The 20,362-nt window shown below is 41.1% G+C and overlaps 1 protein-coding gene across 1 annotated transcript in view; it reads right to left on the reverse strand.

Annotated features, from left to right (window-relative positions):
• The window catches only part of Gli3 (GLI family zinc finger 3), a 266,310-nt gene that overhangs the window by 103,913 nt on the left and 142,035 nt on the right, over positions 1–20,362 (reverse strand). The window contains exon 4 of the mRNA XM_021180371.3: positions 14,426–14,531. Coding sequence (XP_021036030.1) covers positions 14,426–14,531 — 106 coding nt within the window. The remainder of the gene's footprint in view (positions 1–14,425; positions 14,532–20,362) is intronic.

Below are 20,362 nucleotides of genomic sequence, written 5' to 3' on the forward strand. Positions count from 1 at the left end.
CCAGGGACCGTGAAAATATTGTCAGGCCTGGCATGGTGGCAAACACCTTTAATTCCAGTACTCAGAGAGCAGACTGGTCCTCACAGTTGAGTTCCAGATCAGCCAGGGATACCCAGTGAGACCATGATAAATGAAGATAATCAGAATCTATGAGCTGATGTTTGAACTTTCTGGGGTTATATGCTGAAACCCAGGAACGAAACATTACCATAGAGCATGTAGCAAACAAAATGTTAGGAAAAGAGAGCCCGTTCTGAGAGGCAATGAATTCTTCACCACGGAGGCCCAAGCCCAAGATCCCAAGACACACAGGCAGAATTACCAAACTACTAATATCAGAGGTCACAAGAAGCAGGAAGTACCTCTGTTGGCCAAAACTACTGAACAAATCCATGGGTCTTTTACTGTCAAACGGAATGGTGATGGGGAGGCAGACAGAAGTCTGTGCCCCGAGAACACTCAACTATTGTGGAAACTAATGCTCAGATAGAAGAAGCCTAGTTCGAATCAGGCTTAGGAGGGGGAGGGGGGAGGGAGGGGGAGGGGGAGGGCGAGGGTTAGAGGGAGAGGGGGAGGGAGAGGGAGAGGGAGAGGGAGAGGGAGAGGGAGAGGGAGAGGGAGGGGGAGGGCGAGGGTTAGAGGGCGAGGGAGAGGGAGAGGGAGAGGACATCACTCAAGACTTTTCCAGAAAGCTCTGGGGATGAATAGATTTGTACAGTTTCCACCCATGTGCTGCCTTTCTTGACAAAATCTGGGTCTACCTTCTTGGAAATTCCAACAGAAAAGGATCTCTAGGTCTATTACTGATAAATACAGAGTTCTGGTTTGGCACTATAAAATTCATGTGCCTGAGTAAAATCAAGATTGTCATGTGCACATAAGTAACAATAACTGACTAACATAACTGACATAACTAAGCAAACAAAAAACACAGGCTAAAACAAACAAACAAACAAACAAGCAAACAAGCAGGTGAGAGCACTGAGGAGGCTTAGGTAGTGAAGGTACCTACTGCCAAGCCTGACAACCTGAGTAACATGAGTCCCTATTCCATGTTGTCTTTTGATGTACACATGTATAAAATGGTCTACATGTATACACCCAGAACAGACAGACAGACAGACAAGTGTAATTTTAAAGCAGAATTGTCTGGAATTTTGCTTTTTTTTTATTTTGCCAATAAAAATTTTAATCAAGCAATCCATCATACTTCACCGCACAGATGCAGAAAACACTCTTCCACTCTGGATGAATATTCATTCATCATCACTTGGTATACATTTTTCCCTCCCTAATTCCTTGCTGAAATTTTAAAATTATTTTATCCTTTGAAACTCTTAGATCTATATAATGTACCTTAATCACATGTATATATTAATCCCATATATAACATACATATATTAATACATATAATGTATATCTATCCCCATTCTTCACTCCCAGAAATGTGTTCTCAAGGTAGCTGAATTTTGAGAACTGTATAACTGTCCCATTAGCACCTGCAGTGAAGTTCAACACATTATAAGATCAATTATCTGCTATTAGTAATGGAAGTTTAAAACATAATTTTGAATTCAGGAGTTATTCTTCTCTGTTCCAGCTATAAGCTATGCTTTAGGAAAAATGATACACAGAAGAGAAGGAAACAGCGTCTACATACTTCCTATGTTTATTATTTCCACAGAGAAGACAATGCACTTTTGCCCACAATGGCAAGATTTACAAGTATAAATATCTAAAATTCAAATATAAAAATTATGAGATAGCTCAGAAATGTGGCTTTCACTTACATGGAGTGCACATCCCTCCCCCACCCCCAGCACCCCACAGGACAGCTGACACTAACTAGACCCGAGGAGTGCAAACCTGCACTATCAGCCTTCAGTTGCCCTCTCCACATTCAAAGGAGAGCAAAGGGCTTAGCAGCTCTTCCTTCACTGATCTTAAAGCTAATAATGACTACAGAATAGCCAAGTTACAAACTTGAATGAACCTCGGCTCTTCTCGCTAATGACATTTAAAACATGTCTTTAGGTCCCCACGTTAGTCATTCAGCAAGTATTCTTGGCAAAGACTTCAGGCAGATGGAAGCTATAGACTGAACACACAGGCCAGAGTCAAATTGCCTGGAAGAACTAGGAGACTTGTGGCTCTGAGGAATGTAATTCATGCAGAAAAGCACTGTCAGAGCAGGGCCAGGGAACCTTGTAGGAAGAAAGCAAAATAAACAGTTCAACAAAGAAAACAAAGACTGGCCAACCGCCTTTTCTAAAACTTGAGTACACTGAGACTTCAGTGGGTGCCCACGAAAAGACTGCATCAAAGAAGACCATTGCTAAGCAAAACCACTGCAAAGCAAATAGACCAAAGAAGGAGGCTTTCCTCCCTCCCTCTCCACCCTGGGGGAGGGATTGCACTCTGCTTTTCCTTCCCATTCACATCCCATGTCTTCCAAGGTAAATCTCTCCTCCCCACAAACAGAAGCAGCAAACAGTGACTGGCACAACCCAAGTCTATCCCCAGGCTAAAAGTTGGAAAGGTGGAGAATTCAGCCCAAGTTCATTGTGATGTAATGTGCATTTGCTTCACATCACAAAAATGAGTCACAACCGGTAGCACTGGAAGGACCCAGGCAGGTGAAATCCCTACAGCCCGATGCCTACCTTTTATGAATGAGGAGCTACTCCTGAAATGCTCAAAGACTCTTACAAATAGCGGACAAAATTCACAACTGTGCCACATTTGCATGGGTGAATGTCATACACCAAGGCACAGAGAAGCTTCGTGCAGCAGGTTGTCCCTGCTTTAGTAGCAAATTCCATCTACTCCCAGGGAATCTTGAATGGGGAACCTTCCCTGTGTGCAACGGTTGCATGAGTTGCTGCACATCTAAAGCCCAGAATCAGAGGAGCCCAGAGTTTGGCCATTTAAACAAGCTGGCTTTCCTTGTCCTGACTACCTTCATTAAAGTAGATGGTTATGCAGGCTTTTACTGACAAGACTTAATTAATTATTATTATAAAAAAGGGAACAGGAATGGCCATACTGTGTGTGTGTGTATGTGTAGTTATATAATAAAAACCTTTAAGACAGCAATAATCACACCTAACATGGTAGGTCAAACAGCACTAGTATAATCCAAAGTAAGTTTAAATTACTCACTGTTGCCCCAGCAGATAAGAGGTGAAGCATCAGAGTAACCAGATGTCTACAATGCTTGCTGAAAACAGTTCAGGTCAGGACTATGGGGGGTTTTTTCTTTGTTTGTTTTTTGAGACTCTGTAGTTTAGATTATCAGGAAAACATAGTTTACCACAAACTTGCAGGGCTTTCCACATGTATAAGGTAAACTGGAGTAACAAGTCTCCATGATTTCTCTTATAAGTGGAGAGGAATCATGTCCCTCCACCCTGGCCCATATGATAGGACATTCATGCATATCGTATGCATTTGGCAGGATTTAGATAATATCAGAATGCATTTCAATAAATATGTAACTCTTCTTTAGCGTCTAACTTATTCCCAGGAAGAAAAACATGCATGGACCCACATGACATAACGCCTGTAAGCTAAGCCCTGGCTACCTGAAGTGGCTCAAACCAGGTCCCCAGGCACCTCAGAAAGAATTTGCAGATGTTAGTCAGAGGGCCTGTGAAAAGGCATGTTCTCACACTTGCTGGGAGTCTGTATGTGCATCTCTCCTGCTGTATCTGGAAAACACTGCTTCTTTGGAATTATCCACACCTCTGGCTCTTGCTATCTTTTGTCTCTTCTTCCACATACATCTCTGAGCTATAAGTACTGGGGGGAAGGGAGTGATAAAGACATTCCATTTAGGACTCAATGCTCCAAAGCCTCCGCATTGTCCAGCTAGAGGTCTCCATGTTAATACCCACCAATAGCAAGAAGCTTAGCCAGACAAAACCCCAGCAGGGAGAAGTGGGCACAAAGTCCCACCCCTAAGTAGCCATTGGCAATTGATACACCTACTGGGAGAAGGAACAGCAGTTTTGTCCAGTGGAGTGAGACTGGCTTTAGTTGGCCTCATGCTCAGGAGTAGTTGACCAACACAAAATACTCTTCAGGCTTTTGGTTTTTTTTTTTTTTAATATGTTTTTGTTTGTTTATTTTGTTATAGCTAGGTGTTTTTCTTTCAGTCTTTGTTTCTTTTTGTCCCCCTTTCCTTTCCTTTCCTTTCCTTTCCTTTCCTTTCCTTTCCTTTCCTTTTTTCCTAGAGAAGTGCAGTAATTCCAGTGTTTGCTCAGCTCTTTAGACTGAAGTTTGCGTCCCCATAACAGTCCCAAGTGGGAACTTCATGTTATAGAAACAAAAATGACAGAGGACTCAGGCCACAGAGATGGCACAGACACTGGTTAGCTTTCATAGTGCTGCAGGTAAAATACAAATGACTGGAGGAGAAAAGACTGGCCTGAGAAACCATACTCTCTGGTACAACACTGACTGACACATACATCATGGAAGTTTCTGATTAGATTTAAATTCCACTCCATAAGATGAAACTCATCCCAGGTCCCATAAGCAAGCTGAGAACCTATGGCCAGACAAGTCACAGGCCTTCAGGGAAAGCCTAACTACTATTATTCTGCTAAACAGACACAACCCTCATCTGAGAGGCTTCGTTTTGCAGTAAATGGTTATTTACATAGCAACCCACAGCTGGCCATTTGGTAGAGAGTAAGACTTCAGAAGGCTCAGCACTAAAGAAAATATATCTGCCCTCCCCTGATCCACTGCTCCCTCCAAGATTCCAGGGTCACTGTAGAAACAAGGATGGAAAGAGTATAAGCAGAGGCAGTGGATGACTACAGGTAACAGCTTCTCCTGGACATAGCAGGGCAGCCACACTCATGAAGTCAGAGCATTTGCAACAGCAGACTAAACCTTGTGCAAGCCCAAAGCAGACTAAATCCCAGCATGGAGGGAAGAGTTGGGCACATAATCCCACCTCTCAATGTGGAGCTGCCAGTAACTCTTAGCTGTGGGAAGACAAGGATGCAGTTTTCTTTAAGAGTGTAGCTCCTGGTAAATCAACCAAACATCCCAAGCAGCACAAACTAGTCTTGGGGCTCCTGGTAAATCAACCAAACATCCCAAGCAGCACAAACTAGTCTTGGGGCTCCTGGTAAATCAACCAAACATCCCAAGCAGCACAAACTAGTCTTGGGGCTCCTGGTAAATCAACCAAACATCCCAAGCAGCACAAACTAGTCTTGGGGCTCCTGGTAAATCAACCAAACATCCCAAGCAGCATAAACTAGTCTTGGGGCTCCTGGTAAATCAACCAAACATCCCAAGCAGCACAAACTAGTCTTGGGGCTCCTGGTAAATCAACCAAACATCCCAAGCAGCACAAACTAGTCTTGGGGAGGAGGGGAAACAAAGCTGAATGGGGGTGAATCTAGGAAGAGTTAGACAAGCAAAGATAATATGATCCAAACGCACTGTACAAAAAAAAGTCCTTTTAAAAAAGTACAAAGTGAAGTTTTTCCCACTTCAGAGTTTGTTGTTGCTTGTCTGTGTGGCTCCAGCTTCAGACTTTTCAAAGTTGATTCAGTATTTCTATTCCAGCTTAGTCAAAGCAACCAAAGCACAATGTAAGAGCCTGTGCCTGTTCTGAGATGCCTTTGGAACATATCACATCAGAACAAAAATGGCAAAGATTACATTTCAAAAATTTCCCAGCATGGTTACCTGGCTGTAAAAGTGTGTGAAAAGACGGTATCTCACTAACATTTTCTCCTGCTCATTCTTGGCAGTGGTACAGATCATCCAAGAGGCAAAGATCCAACTAATTTGGCATTTTGTATTCAAAGAGTTCACAAGCCATTCCTAGAAACATATCTGCTAACATTTAATTTTCCTGGTAAATGGATTTCCATGAGGGCAGGTATAGGGCTAGAGCAGCGACAAGAAGGAATGGCAGGCAGCTGTGTGTTCTGGGCCTTGTCTTGCTGGGGAAAGAACTTACATGAGCTTGCTGGGTGGCGAGAAGAAAGCACCTGTTTTAGGTTATTGCTAAGTGAGCTCTTAGACCTAAGAGAAGGATGGCCACATAGGAAGTGCTGCCCTTGGGTCTAGGTAGGGCAATATTTGTGATGTAAAACTCCCAAGCAGCTTCCTGTGGGGATAAATTTTGTTAGAGTTCAATTTTTTTAAACTCGTATTTTGAAAAATAAATAAAATGAATGAAGTAAATTTCTGTTTTCTTTGAAGCCAGGCTTAGCATGAGTGGAAAGCATTGTACTCAGGGAAAAAAGTCGGTTACAGTCCACTACCTCCCAGGCCCCACAACAGGCTTGACAGCAGCCTCTATAGAGTCGGCAGCTTCCAGTTCAGTGACTGTGAATGCTGCAGTCAATATCTGCTCCGGAGTGTGTTGCTGAGCACAGCACAAAAAACACAGGAATTCTTTTCCAAGAAGCTGCCGCTTGGGCTCCGTGAATGTACGCTGTAATTAGGGCCTGCTTTCTCTGCAACCGAAGAACAGATTCAATATCTCAGTCATTAGAAATACTACAAAGCTGAGAAGTATCACACCTCCTGAAAACAACCTGTTCTGTGTTCTTTCCTTAATGTAAAGAGAAATGTGTGCTGGCTGATCAGAATGTAGGCTGCCTACCCATTACAATTTTAAAAGTTTAGGAGATGACCTCAATCATATGTGCAAGCCAATGGTGGGAGCTGACAACGAAAGTCAGTGATAAACAAATCCTGACGGGGTTAATCTTTTCTGCTTATTGTGAAAAACTACGACCAAACGTTTAGACCTTTTGTTGAACTGAGACGATACATACAAGGAAACCTCTCGGTAACAGTGTGAAAATAGCTGAAAGATCCTATAGACTACAATGTGTAACGCGCATCACAGCAGAGACCAGTGACGCTAGAGAGGGCTGTGATCTCTCCGAGGCTGGCACTGGTAGCCCTGGGGTCAATGTTGATGTTACTCCCCTGTGCCCTTACTGTTAAAAGTTGCTATAGCAACAGCGGCGAATGTCACTGTACTCCAATAAAAGTGCACTTAGAAGCACAACTGGTGGACCAGGCTTGGCTCAGGTGCCACACACTAACTTAGGTGGCTGTTCCTAGCAGAAGTCCAGTAAGAAGACACCCAAATGGGAAGACATTAAGCGAGGAAGCAAGCATGAATATCTAAAGAAAAAGTCTCCAGGAAAATAAACACTGGAAAGGAGTTAACGGGGCTTGAATTCTATTGGACATTCAGAATAAGTGCTGGCTATTTATGCATGTTTCAATGCAGTCTTATCAAATGCAACTAGTTGTGCCATACCTGTGGCTGGATAGGCAAACTGTCCCAGAAGCTTCACACATTCTATGGCAGTGCACACTGAGGTCTAGATTTTAACTCAAAAGCCTGGATATGTATATGACCTCTATAACACCTCTCCAGAGTGTCATGTATTCATCTTAGCATGTTGCAGGAGCCAGGTGTTGATAGAATTAGCTAAGTAAAACCCAGGCCTGCAAAGTGTGTGGTATTCATCTTTACTAATAGAGCAAAGCAACATAGGCAAGAATGTGGACCCCAATCCCTAAACTAAAATACAGGTGCGACTCACTCCAAAAGCTGTATGTGTTCTTATGTTTAAATGTCTATAAGCTTACAATGGAGCTAATGATAAAATCTCCATCATAGGCTTGGGAAAATATCACAGTAGATAATTATGGAGTCTTAAAATGTGATTAACCTACAGTAAGTCATCAGCATTAGTTTCGGTCATTATTATGTATCGTTTCCAACATCAATGTTTCTTTTGTATCTTATCCATGAAATTCTGGTATTTGTACTATTTGTACCCAATTGCAATATATATGCAAGTACAGATATATCACCACGCATGAGAAGGAATAGGTGCTGATACTTCTGGAAGATGCTAAGATGAACACATGATGATCTGGAGAATTACTATAAAATTCACATACATGTTCAGGTTTTTGAGTTAAAAGGTTCTTTTATAGCTAGAAAACTTGGGCATCAGTGTACACTGCTGTAGAATGTATATAGATAGATGGACAGAAGCAATATGTGTGCATATTTAATATATACTAGTTATACATAAATTAGTAATGTGTGTGTGTGTGTTTGTGTGTGTGTGTGTGTATCCCAATTGCAAGAAGACTATAGTAGCTGTGTGTGTGTGTGTGTGTATGTGTGTGTGTGTGTGTGTGTGTGTGTATCCCAATTGCAAGAAGACTATAGTAGCTGTTTTTCTCTCAAGGAATCAAGTTGGCTATGGGAAGCATTCACCATTGTAATAGGAACTCTTTTTTTTTAATTTTTAATATTTTTTATTACGTATTTTCCTCAATTACATTTCCAATGCTATCCCAAAAGTCCCCCATACACCCCCCCCACTTCCCTACCCACTCATTCCCATTCTTTTGGCCCTGGCATTCCCCTGTACTGGGGCATATAAAGTTTGCAAGTCTAATGGGCCTCTCTTTCCAGTGATGGCCGACTAGGCCATCTTTCGATACATATGCAGCTAGAGACAAGAGCTCCGGGGTACTGGTTAGTTCATCTTGTTGTTCCACCTATAGGGTTGCAGATCCCTTTAACTCCTTGGGTACTTTCTCTAGCTTCTCCATTGGGAGCCCTGTGATCCATCCAATAGCTGACTGTGAGCATCCACTTCTGTGTTTGCTAGGCCCCGGCAGAGTCTCACAAGAGACAGCTATATCTGGGTTCTTTCAGCAAAATCTTGCTAGTGTATGCAATGGTGTCAGCGTTTGGAAGCTGATTATGGGATGGATCCCTGGATATGGCAGTCTCTAGATGGTCCATCCTTTCATCACAGCTCCAAACTTTGTCTATGTAACTGTAATAGGAACTCTTAATAGAAACTTAGCAATCAAGCATTTTGGATCTTTCACTCCTGAGTGTGCAAGCTTTGTTAGCATGAGGAAACATATTCTAACAAAATGAAGCAAAGGAAAAGGAAAAGAAACAAGAAAAAGTGATGGCAGCAGCCTCAGCAACAGCGGTCAATCTCATCACTTAATAACTTAATTACTTAATTACTTAGGAGCTACAGGGTTCGCAGCATAGACTCAGTCTCACATAAGCAAAGAAACACAGCAGTTGCCTTGAGAGATGCAATTACAATCTAGTTTGTTTTCTCTATATGAAGATCGTGGTATTGGTGTTGCTACGGTACTCGATGTAATCTGATCTTAGTACACTGTACCAGTCTCAGAGTCATCCATAGTAGATCCAAATACTGAATGATATATAAAAAAAATTGCTGTTCTTTCTTCATTTTAAATTATGCGATTAAAATATTCTAAATCAGTTATGCCCCAAATATAAGATTTTGCTAATTCTCCATATCTTAGTCAAGGAGTCCCTCAGAATAAAGAAAATGAAACCACTAGTTTGCATATGCACCCATTTTAAGAGTCCAGGCTGAAAACTTCTTGTGAATAAACATTACGAGCATGTACAATAAACACGGTTAGCACTAAAAAGACACTGAGTTCAGTGGCGCAGGGAGACTGAGAAGCAGTCCTGGATCATTTACCTACTGTTGCTTTCCCTAGATATTTACCATGATGGAGTAGCATCTTCTCTCACACTCTGTCTCTCTCTGGGAAGTAATGAATGCAAGCATTTTCCACACTTTCTGCTCGCCTTCTGCTCTCAAGCCTAAAAGGCTATGTAATCACAAGGGCAAAACTTCCTTGTCCCAGTGTAATCTGATGGTAAGGCTCGTTCCCGGACTCCTCTCTGAGCAGCTGGAGGCAGGCTACTTTTTGTGAAAGGCAGGTTCCCCTTCCTTAGAGTGACTGCAGTGAATCGGGCAGCTTCCCTGTAAGCCACCTTGACTCAAGGGAAAGAAGGAGGAGAGTGCTCACTTCTCATTGGACCGTAAAGATAAGGCAGTTTTTCTAAAAGGCATTAGTAAAGTGGAGAGGATGCACAGCAGTTTCTGCATACTGTCTAAAGATGCAGCTTAGTGACGCGCCATTCTCAACCACTGCACAATGCCAACACTGCTCTCAGTTTCACAGCAAGAAGATCAGATCACTGGGGCCTGAATTATTGCAATGGATTAGTAACTAAGGACTCAGCTTTGGAAAATGAATTTGTAGATCTCAGTAGAAAGCTACAGGAGAGTCCAAAATCTAATTCATACTGGTTCATGAATGAGAAAAACTTGGCTCAAAGAGTTTTTACATACAAAATAGACATCAACACCCCCTGGAAACCCCACATGAATGTGAATGAAATCATACTAGAATTCAAAGCACTTTATAATTTGAGTGTCTAAAAATACATCATGCCTACTTTTGAAATGAAACATGATCAAGTAAGATCCAGCACTTAAAACATATGCACACTTAAAACTCACAAACACTCAAATGTACACACTCAAATGTACACACAAACTCAAAATGTTCACAAACTCAAAATGCAGTAGCACATTCTTTGTGGCTGTAAAAAAAAAATCACTTGAAAATCTAAGTATATTCTGGAAGTGTAAGATATAATTGAACAACTGTCTCCATTTTTAAAGAAGTTTAAAAACCCAGTAGTAACATGTAGTCTAGAGGGCTTTATTAAGGCCCACAGAATAGAACAGTGTGCCCACAGGGTTATACAGCTGTAGTGTAAACAACTCAAGCCAGGAAACAAAGAGAGGACTGGACAAGTTTCTGTTCTCTTCTGCAGTGTGTGTCCGGGCTCAGGGATATCACAGAGGCACCAGATGGGCTCAGTAATATGCTAAGTGGACTTTGGTGATTTTTCTAAAACACTTGTGTTTAACTTTACATAGAATTGGGGATTACTACAACTTGAAAAAGAGACATTCCAGGTATCAGTTGGACACATGCATTCTGAACAACTCATAAGATGAGGAAAGAATTCTCATATTCAATGTTCAAGAAACTATTTGAATGACATAAACATGATGTAGTCATTGTCCATTTCAGAGAGCAGTTTGATGTGACAACCTAGAGACATGGCACCTATGGCATGACCCACTTATGACCTTTTAAAATTAATTTCATGATTTTGGGCTAAAAGAAATTTCAATAAATCCTAGGATTATTTCTAGTACTGTATTGCAGTCCATTTAAATTTCTATCCTCGAGCTGCTCTGCTCAACCATAAACTGTGGACAACAGTGTGCAAGCAAGGAGTGTAACTAAAGGCATTTCATGTAACAAACCTAGTTTTTAAACACAGGCTTACATATTTCCGTACATATTTATAAGGCTCCTGGGTTATTATTGGGCTATAATTGCAGTTGTTCTAACACCTAATAAGCCACGGTTGGAAAAACAAAAGCAGGTTAATTTGTGATTTCCTCTACTCATTCAGAGGCAAATTAAGTGTCAAACAGCTAATACAGAACATATTTCATTTTATGAGATTTTAATTTAATTCTGCACCGTATCATTGATGCCTTAATATAGGGTGGTTTATCTAAAAAGAGGAGCAATTTATAAACCTTTTCAATAGAATCTCTAATGATGGAATATGATAGCATAATTACCGCAGTGCCTGCCATCCTTCTGAACACTGGTCTGTCAGCATTTCCATCAATACAGGCCCTTGTTTTTCAGAGACTTATAATTTAGTTTCTAAAGTTGGCACCAGAAGAACAATTGTGTTTACAAAATAATGAGAATATCTCCAAGTTTTATCTTCCTGTAATTAAAATATTCACTCTAAAAGCTTAGTAAGCTCACTCGATTTCATTTTCTAGGAGACAATTATACAGCAAACATCTTGGAATTCAAATTCTGGATAGGATACTTTTATATTTTACAGTTAATTCTGGGAAGGTTTGGGTAAAGGGGACACATTTACTATCAATACCCTCAGCTTTAACAATCACAGGTGTGTCCACACCTGACAGAATGGGTACAGACAGCTGCGTCATCATGCAGCAAGACTAGAAAAAATTTGGTGCCATTATACACTAACTGTAAGCATTTATTTAGAGACCCAAATAAATACAGTATAGTACATACATGAGGTTATTTTATTGAGCTCTTCCTAAAGCAAATAGCTTCATTTTAGTGAAGTGAAGGGCCCACATCAGGGGGCATTTGCCAGGGCCTACAGTATAAGTGTGTGGCAAGCCTAAGGCATCCTGATAACTCAGGCACTACTTCAAAGGCTGGACCAGCCTAGCTATCCACTGAGCAGCATCTACACGTCTATCTGCTCATATGCTGAGCACTTTCCCCAAATACAGCTCCTAAGAAATTACCAAGCAAGAAGAAAACAATGTGAAGAAAGCACAACGCTACAAAGGCATGGAGATGTGACTGCTCTAACTTCCTAGAGCCCATGTCATGATCTCAGTCAGAGCCACCCAGGAATCTACTCGGTTAAGATGATGTGAACAGTCCCAGGAAACTACAGACATGCGGTGCCGTGTTTCACACCCACAGACACAACATTCTCTCAGAGCCTTCAAGGACTTATTCTCTTGAAACTCAGAATTGTCATCCTGCCTTACATCATAACTCTTTGATAATTACACATGTAGGCTGCACAAGAACAATTTAGTCAATCACTGCTTAAATATCTTAAAACTTGACTGAAAAGGTAGGAAGCACTGGGAAGCTTAGAAACCCCAGCTCAATGTCACAGCTAAAGCCAAAACCCACGGCCGACTCTGCTCCTCCACACTTGACTTAGCTTATCTTTGACACTGCTTTTGCTATGAACCTAACAGAGCCTAGAACACACAACAGGATTATGGGAGGCTTTGATGTTCCTATTGATTGGTCCTGCCAGAGGACCAATAGGTGCAGTTTTTAATTGGTAACTTCCTATTTGAATTTACTTAAAACATGAACTATAAGAAGCCCAGAGGAAAGAGTTCAGCATATTATTTGAGCTCAGTTTAAGAAAATTCTCTAGAACATGCTTTTTGAAAAAGTGAAAAACTTTCCAATTCCATAGAACATCTGGTTAAAATTACTTTCTGAGAAAGACTGAGAGGAATTAGCTATCTTTGTCTCTAAGGTCTTGTGTGATCTAGATACAGGACAGAACACCAAGATCTCTGAGGTCCTATCCAGGCCATAAAGGCTCTCTAAGACCAGGTGAGTCACAGGTCATCTTGCAAACTCAATTAGGAACGCACTTCGCTCTGTGTAGTAGAACTCCTTAGGTCCTTTGGCGTTACATGAGTGTAGTTTTATCAGGCTTCAGAATCCTGTAAATACTTGCTTGTACTCTAGTAGCAGTCACAGGAGGAATAAGTCACAACATTCTGCATTCTCCCTCTGTAAATACCCACTTCTCCTCCAGTGCTTACAGAAGTTCTCAATGCAGATTTATTACTCACCTCCAGGCAAATCTGAACTGAAATTACAATTCAGTAATGGGAGATGGATCTAAAGACTGGTTGGTAAAATATTATATGTGTACTTGGGCATACAGTTAGGACTGTTAATATCAATTAATTCTGTTCACAGAGGAGGACTTGTTTTAAAACAACTTCATTTTTCTTCGGCATACCATATAATTACACATCTGTAACTAATAGTCAGAGAGATGCAATCTAGCATCTATATAACCAGCATTATTCTTCAAAGTATTATACGTGTTTTTCTAACTTCCCCGTCTCAAAAGGAAGGTGATTATTACATATGACTGCATGTGTACCAAGGCCATTAGCAGGGAACAGTCCCTTCCAGGGAGTGCATCCCACTCTTACAGGACAGTTTTCTCAAGTTTACACCAGAAGAATATTCTGTTAGTGTATAAATCAATGATTCTTTTTCTTTCCCTCCAAAACAAACTGAGATAATATTTATTTCAATGAGGCTTTCTTTTTCCTTTTATACCAAATACATTTTATCATCAATTCTTTTCTTTTATCTTCTGTGAAACCATGTGTTCAATCACATTTGCCATCTTATTTGGGTGACATTCCCATCAATCAAGTGACTGTTGGTATATGGACCATGGGGATTCTGAAAATCTTCCATAAACATTTCATTTCCATCCACTGTAATCCTTGGTCAGAACTTTTCATGTAACAAAATGTAGAACTTCAAACCAAAATCACAACCAAGCACATATTGTACATGGTAAGCTTCAATTAAAGTTTAACTTTAATGCTTTAATTTTAAGTTTATAACTCACAACTGTTTGTCTCTCTCTCTCTCTCTCTCATCAGCAAAATATTGAGAAACCAGTGGCCAGCTAAACCATATGACAGGCATCCTCAGAAAGCACAGGGTCTGATTCAGTGACTCCAGGAGCAGATAGATCTTTGCTGTATCTTAAGAGTAAATCTTACACTGTTATCACACCTCCAAAGCCCAGAAGACATGCATTAACAAAAAGTCCTGAAGCCTAAAAGCCAGAGCTTAGGTCCATTTCATTAATGGGTAACATTTTAATACTTACACATGTAATGGAGGAATAGGAGATGGATCATAATGGTAACGGCCCTCATGATGTCTGGCATCAATTGGTACAGGAGGATGGAAGGCAGGGAAAAGATGAGGAGGGTCTGAAAAGGAAAGAAAGTATACCTTATATAAAGCAAACACTTTGAGATGGCATTTCAACTGAAGGCAACTTTACAGTACGAAATCTCTTTTAGGAATTTCAAGAGCTGAGACCAAAGAGATGGGTCGATGGATTAAGGACCCTTGCTGCTTTTGCAGAGGGACTCAAGTTTGATTCCTAATAACCATGTCCAGCAGCTCAAAACCACTTGTAAGTCCAGCTCTAAGGGGATCTAACATCTTTGTCTGGCTTCCATGGGAACCTATAGTTCCTGTCTGTTCCTCCACACATCCTGTCTGTCAGTCCCTGGGTCCTGTGTGTGTGTGTGTCTTCTACTTTTACAGAGTCTTCTTAATTGTACCTGTTGTCTCTTCAAATCTAAAAAATGATTTTTTTTAAATATACTGATCTGCTACATAAAAGTGAACAGAACTTCAATGTTTTTATAGCTACAAGTATGACTGATATTTAGTCCAAATGTTTTGTCCAAGGAATAAAATAAGGGAGCCTGAAACCTGTACACTTGTCACCTGTGCTAAGTGATATTATAGTAAATATGTCAGCAGATAATTCTTAAATAGTGCCATTGAGCACTGACAGTCAGCTGTCACAGCAAAGCACTCCTGGGGACTGATATGCACAGCAAGCAAACTTTAGAATGGTACCTAGTTAGTTAAGGATTCTGAAAATTATAATTAGCAGGCTTAAAGGCAAGTCAAACAAAAGCTTGATAAGCAGGTTTCGTGCATCCAGAACAGTGACTGGGAAGCACAAACCTGGCAACAAGGTTGGGAAACTGTGCAAGCACACCAGGCATGTGTGTGCATTGTACCTCCTGAGGCAGTGATGATGCACCGTAACTGAGAACACCAATTCATAAATGTAAGTGGACCTAGGTGACGATCACAGTGATGAATTCAGAAGCATCTCATTTTCTTCCCTCTACATCCATCTACTTCCCAATTTTTCTTCAATCTTTCCTCTTTTAGAAGGTAAGCTATACTTCACTTCCTCCCCCACCCCCAAGTTTTCCCCTTGTGGCCTTCCTTTAAAGATCTAAGCATACTTAGAACAGAAAGGTATGAGGGGAAAACTGTAAGTATGCACTCACTAAATATGGGTGACCCACCAAGGAGCGACACAAAATTGCATTTCCATTAGTATTCCCCAATGTTCTAAACTTAGAAAATAGCACAAGAGGTCCGTGAAAGTGAGCTGTGCTCTCTACTCAGTGAATGCTCGTGGTTGTAATATCAGGTAAGGCAAGAGATAACAGTACAGGGTCACTGTGGCATCTCCAGGAAATGCATCCAGTGACACTACCTAGTCACTTGTCACACCTCACACAATGCATAAGTACACATGAAAAACTACTGTATTTTAAGTTTAGCAATTGGTGCTCAAAGGATGTAAGCCAATTCTCCTGTAATGGCTTGCTAAGTTTGAGTTGCAGGTAGAAGTTTATTCAGCCATGTGTAAAATTCAATGTTACACTTAACTCAGTGACCATAAGATGAAAAGCAACACTATAGGAAAACCAAATATTCCTAATATAAAAAGCAAAATATCCCTATTTTATTCAACAAGTTTTGATGAAAGTTATCTTATCCATCCTCCTTATGACAATATAAAACTAAATGGAACAGTCTTTGAGACTGGTTGAAAAGTTGGCCAAATTCTTACGGAATGTGTCTGAACTTTAAATTTAATTTTTTAAAATACATCCACATTAATCACACTCAAATCTAGAGTAAAGACAGGTAATCATCAAATATGGGCAGGACTCCCTTCCTTCCCACACCAAAACAAGCTTGGCTCTGCAGCACCCCTCTCCTCAGGCCTGTCATCTTTCTTGGGAACCACATTTAATAGAACTGTATGTAAATCAAGCAACTGTAAAGAAAAGTCCACTTCTGAGGAGCTTCTCACACGAGTCTGTCTCAAGTGACACTGTGAAAACTGTGTCTGAGTTGGAAGATAAGAGTTTTGCTTCCTTCCATTTTGCTGCATGACTGTACTATTAACATTCATCCATCAGATAAGTAGATGGTAAGTGCATTACTGTGGCATTTAGTGAAGTCCTCACCTGTTAGGTTTACAGCACTTTGTGAGTTTGAAAGTTAATTCTAAACACAACTTGTAGCACTGTTATACAAAGTGTTATGGTCAAGGAAATTTACTAATTCTTAATTCTGGAACTGGGTCTAAATAAAGGACAGAAAATTAATAGATGTCATGTTATATAACTAAAGGACAAAGGGATTTAGTTTGCTCTTTTCCAATTCATATGGTTCTCTATTGATTAAATTTAAACAGGATTTAAACAGCACATGTGAACAATTATAGCTTTTATTGGTTATTCATGGAAATAAGCCACATTTTGGGGGGAACTGGCAAAGACAACCCTCTTTTGCTTCAAGGAATGCTTGACATACCTTGAAATGATAAAGAATATAACCCAGGACAAGCACTCCTCTAACATGTGTGGCATCACACGGGAGTGATCCCAATAGCGCTTAGAAGACTATGCCAGTCCACAAATGCCTGCCTCACCTTGCATCGTGGTTTGTTGTTTCTAAGCATCAGCAGCATATTCCATCACAGACCCAAAAAGGTCCGTCCCTGTTGCCAGCAGCCATCAAAATCTGCCACCTCAAGGTTTATTTTTCACACATGAGCAGTGCAGCTGGGGCACATCATAACTCAATGTATGTATAATATGTTACAGCACCACAGCCATCTTTTGCCCCAGGACGTAACAAAACACTCCATGATGACTTCTCCAAAGTCAGGCAAAAACTGCTGAAGCAGAAGGAAGTGCCACTAAACCTGGCTACCTCCTATTTATCATACAATTTCCTGACTGATGGTTCCACAAACCAGCTGCTAAGTGCTGTGTACTCTACTGTCAGGAAACTAACGGGCTAAATGGAAGACAGGGAGAATAATGTGCAGACCTGGTGGAATCAATTTTACTGAGGGAATTAAAATTCCAGTAGGTAGGGGTGGGTCTGCAGAGCCATGGCAAGCAGTCGACTATACACAAGCATGGCTGCAAAGATGATTTAGTACAGACTTACACAAGGCTTGACTGTGATACCAGAGGCCTCCGATACAAAACCGAGATTTGAAAAGTGTGTCCTAGCAGAGCACTTAGTGTAAAAGTCTTCCAACCTTATGAATATGTAACTGGCTTGATATGTCTTTAAATAGAAATGCATAGTAAAAATATTTGAGCTGGGTAGAGTTGTCAGTATTCAGCTTCAAACTGCCTGTCATCATGCCAAGTATTAGGGGGTTCATTAGACATGAGAGGCATTGAGTTTTAGGTCTCCTCACAACAGCATGGGTTGATCATAAAACCTCTGGCCAGGGAATAACCAAGGACATGCGGAGACTGATCTTTACTTGCAGCCTTCTCCCAGGAAATAGTTTTAGTAGCCTCAGGCTATAAGATCTCTTGGATGCCATCCTGGGAAATTGTCTTTTAAGGTTTCAAATTTACATACAAAAATTGTAGATTAAAAAAGGAGAGATCAAAGTCAACTCAGCTAGTGCCCTGAAGGAGTAATTCGCCAAATGATGTCAGAGTGCCCTGATTGCCCAGGAGACAGTAGATGAGAAATCAACAGAAGTAAACTTCCAGGTGCACAAGTCCTCCTGGCTGATTTAGGTGCCAACGTGGTCTGGCCTTGAGACTGTTTCAAGACCAGAGGTAGCAATGTTGCCCCTACTCTCAGTAAACAGACCAGGAAAAGGATGCATGGGCTTCTGTACTGAAATCCATTGGCCAAAATTCAATACAAGCCCCTCTCCTTATATAAAATGAGGTCTCAAGTTTGGGAGGAGGGGAAAAGGAGGGAAGGAAAACCAAAGCAATAGCAAGATATTGCCCTGATGAAATGACAGAGAGAGGCACCCTAGACCTTACAATAGCCTCTCGAACGTGGGGCATTTTGAATAATCACCTTTTCCAGTGGCTTGATGGAGACACTGAGTAACATCAAGTCTCCACTGACTCACTAGCTCAGACTCTTGCTACTCTTGCCCACTGACACATGGTACCCAGTGGGGAACTGATCTGGCCCCTCAGGAGACATCCCAGACATGTTGCCACAAGCCTTCAATAAGACAGTCTTTGGTTCTCCTTGGTCTGCAGAGGTGAATCTAGGGATTCCTACTGTACATGGACAGAATGGTCCTGCCTGTTCAGTATCCCTGTAGTACACCATGAGCACCAAGATCTTGTTCTTCTAAAATGTATGCTGTCAAGAGTTTGAAACCTCTTAATGGTTACAAATATGTATCATCCTTTTACGATGACACAGGTGATGTAAAAGGACCGATCCCCTCCACCCAGAAGATGTGGGGTGATATAACAGCAATATTTATGATCAAATGACACCATGTCATGAAAGTGTTAAGAAATGGTGGCTCTGCATACTGTAGAAATGAGGCAGATGTACTCAAAGAACCTGTTTGTCAGTTCATAGCCTGGCAGACTCGAGTTGGATAGGACATGGTACTGAAAGGATCTGGAACTGTCATACCACACAGCTTCTGTAATTAAAGTTTTACTGAAATTCTGTCTTGCTTACTTGTCTACCCGTTATCTATGGTCACATTCACACAACAAAGGGACAACCTTTGAGACACAACACAGGGAACACAAAACCCAAATTTACAGAAAATGTTTGACATATCTGTTGTTAGATCACAAAGTACTTTTCCAAAACTGTACACAGTGCAGAAAGCTTGCATTGATAGACACACACACACACACACACACACACACACACACACACTTGAGTGACACAACCTCAGGTAGGCCAGCCTAAACATCAAACCACATTGGTTAGGAATATCGTTAGAGTGTGGCTACAGCACACTCTAGAAGGAGGATACTTCTAGTGTTAGTGAATTTACAGGAAGGAGAGACTTGTTAAGGTAAACACAAAGGACGGAATCAACCTGAAATCTACCAGCTGTACTAATCATTTAATGTTCTAACTTGAAATTACAGAATAAGAAAAATATGTATATATTCATACTGAAGGTTGACCAGCAAAACCAAAATTAAATGCAACACCTCCTATTTCTAAAACTCAGTAACTTTACTTCTGGCAAATACCGTAAGTTCTGAATGGGTTTATGAACATCCAAGACTATTTCCAAGCTACTCAAATGCGAAGCCTTCACTACTTCTGTGCAAATATGTAGACAATATGAAGTTAATTTAACTGATACTTTAGACCTCACTGCTACCACCACAGCATTCTAGCCATACTATAATTCACCCCTTTGAAGCACTCAAATTCATGTTATGCCTTTTTTGTAGTTATTTTATTTATTTACCTTTCAAATGTTGTCCCTCTTCCCAGTTTTCCCTCTACAAAACTCCCATCCCATACCCCTTCCCCATGCCTCTATGAGTGTGATCCCCCACCCACCTACACATTCAGCCCTCACCGCCTCAGCATTCCCCTATGCTGGGACATTGAACCTTCATAGGACCAAGGGCCTACCCTCCTATTAATGCCAGGTAAGGTAATCCTCTGCTAAATAGAGAGTTGGAGCCATGGGACCTCCATGTGTACTCTTCAGTTGGTGGCTTAGCCCCTGGGAGCTCTGGAGGGTCCAGTTAGTTGATATTGTTGTTTCTCCTATGGGGTTGCAATCCCTTTCAGCTCCTTCAGTCCTTCTCTAACTCTTCCTTTGGGGTCCCTGGGCTCAGTCTGATGGGTGGCTGCAAGCATCCACATCTGTTTTGACCTGGCTCTGGCAGAGCCTCTTAGGGGAGAGCTTTACCAGGCTCCTGTCAGCAAGTGCTTC

This window comes from Mus caroli, unplaced genomic scaffold, assembly GCF_978045245.1.
Source record: "Mus caroli unplaced genomic scaffold, Mus_caroli_1 scaffold_15, whole genome shotgun sequence".
Classification (NCBI taxonomy): Eukaryota; Metazoa; Chordata; class Mammalia; order Rodentia; family Muridae; genus Mus; species Mus caroli.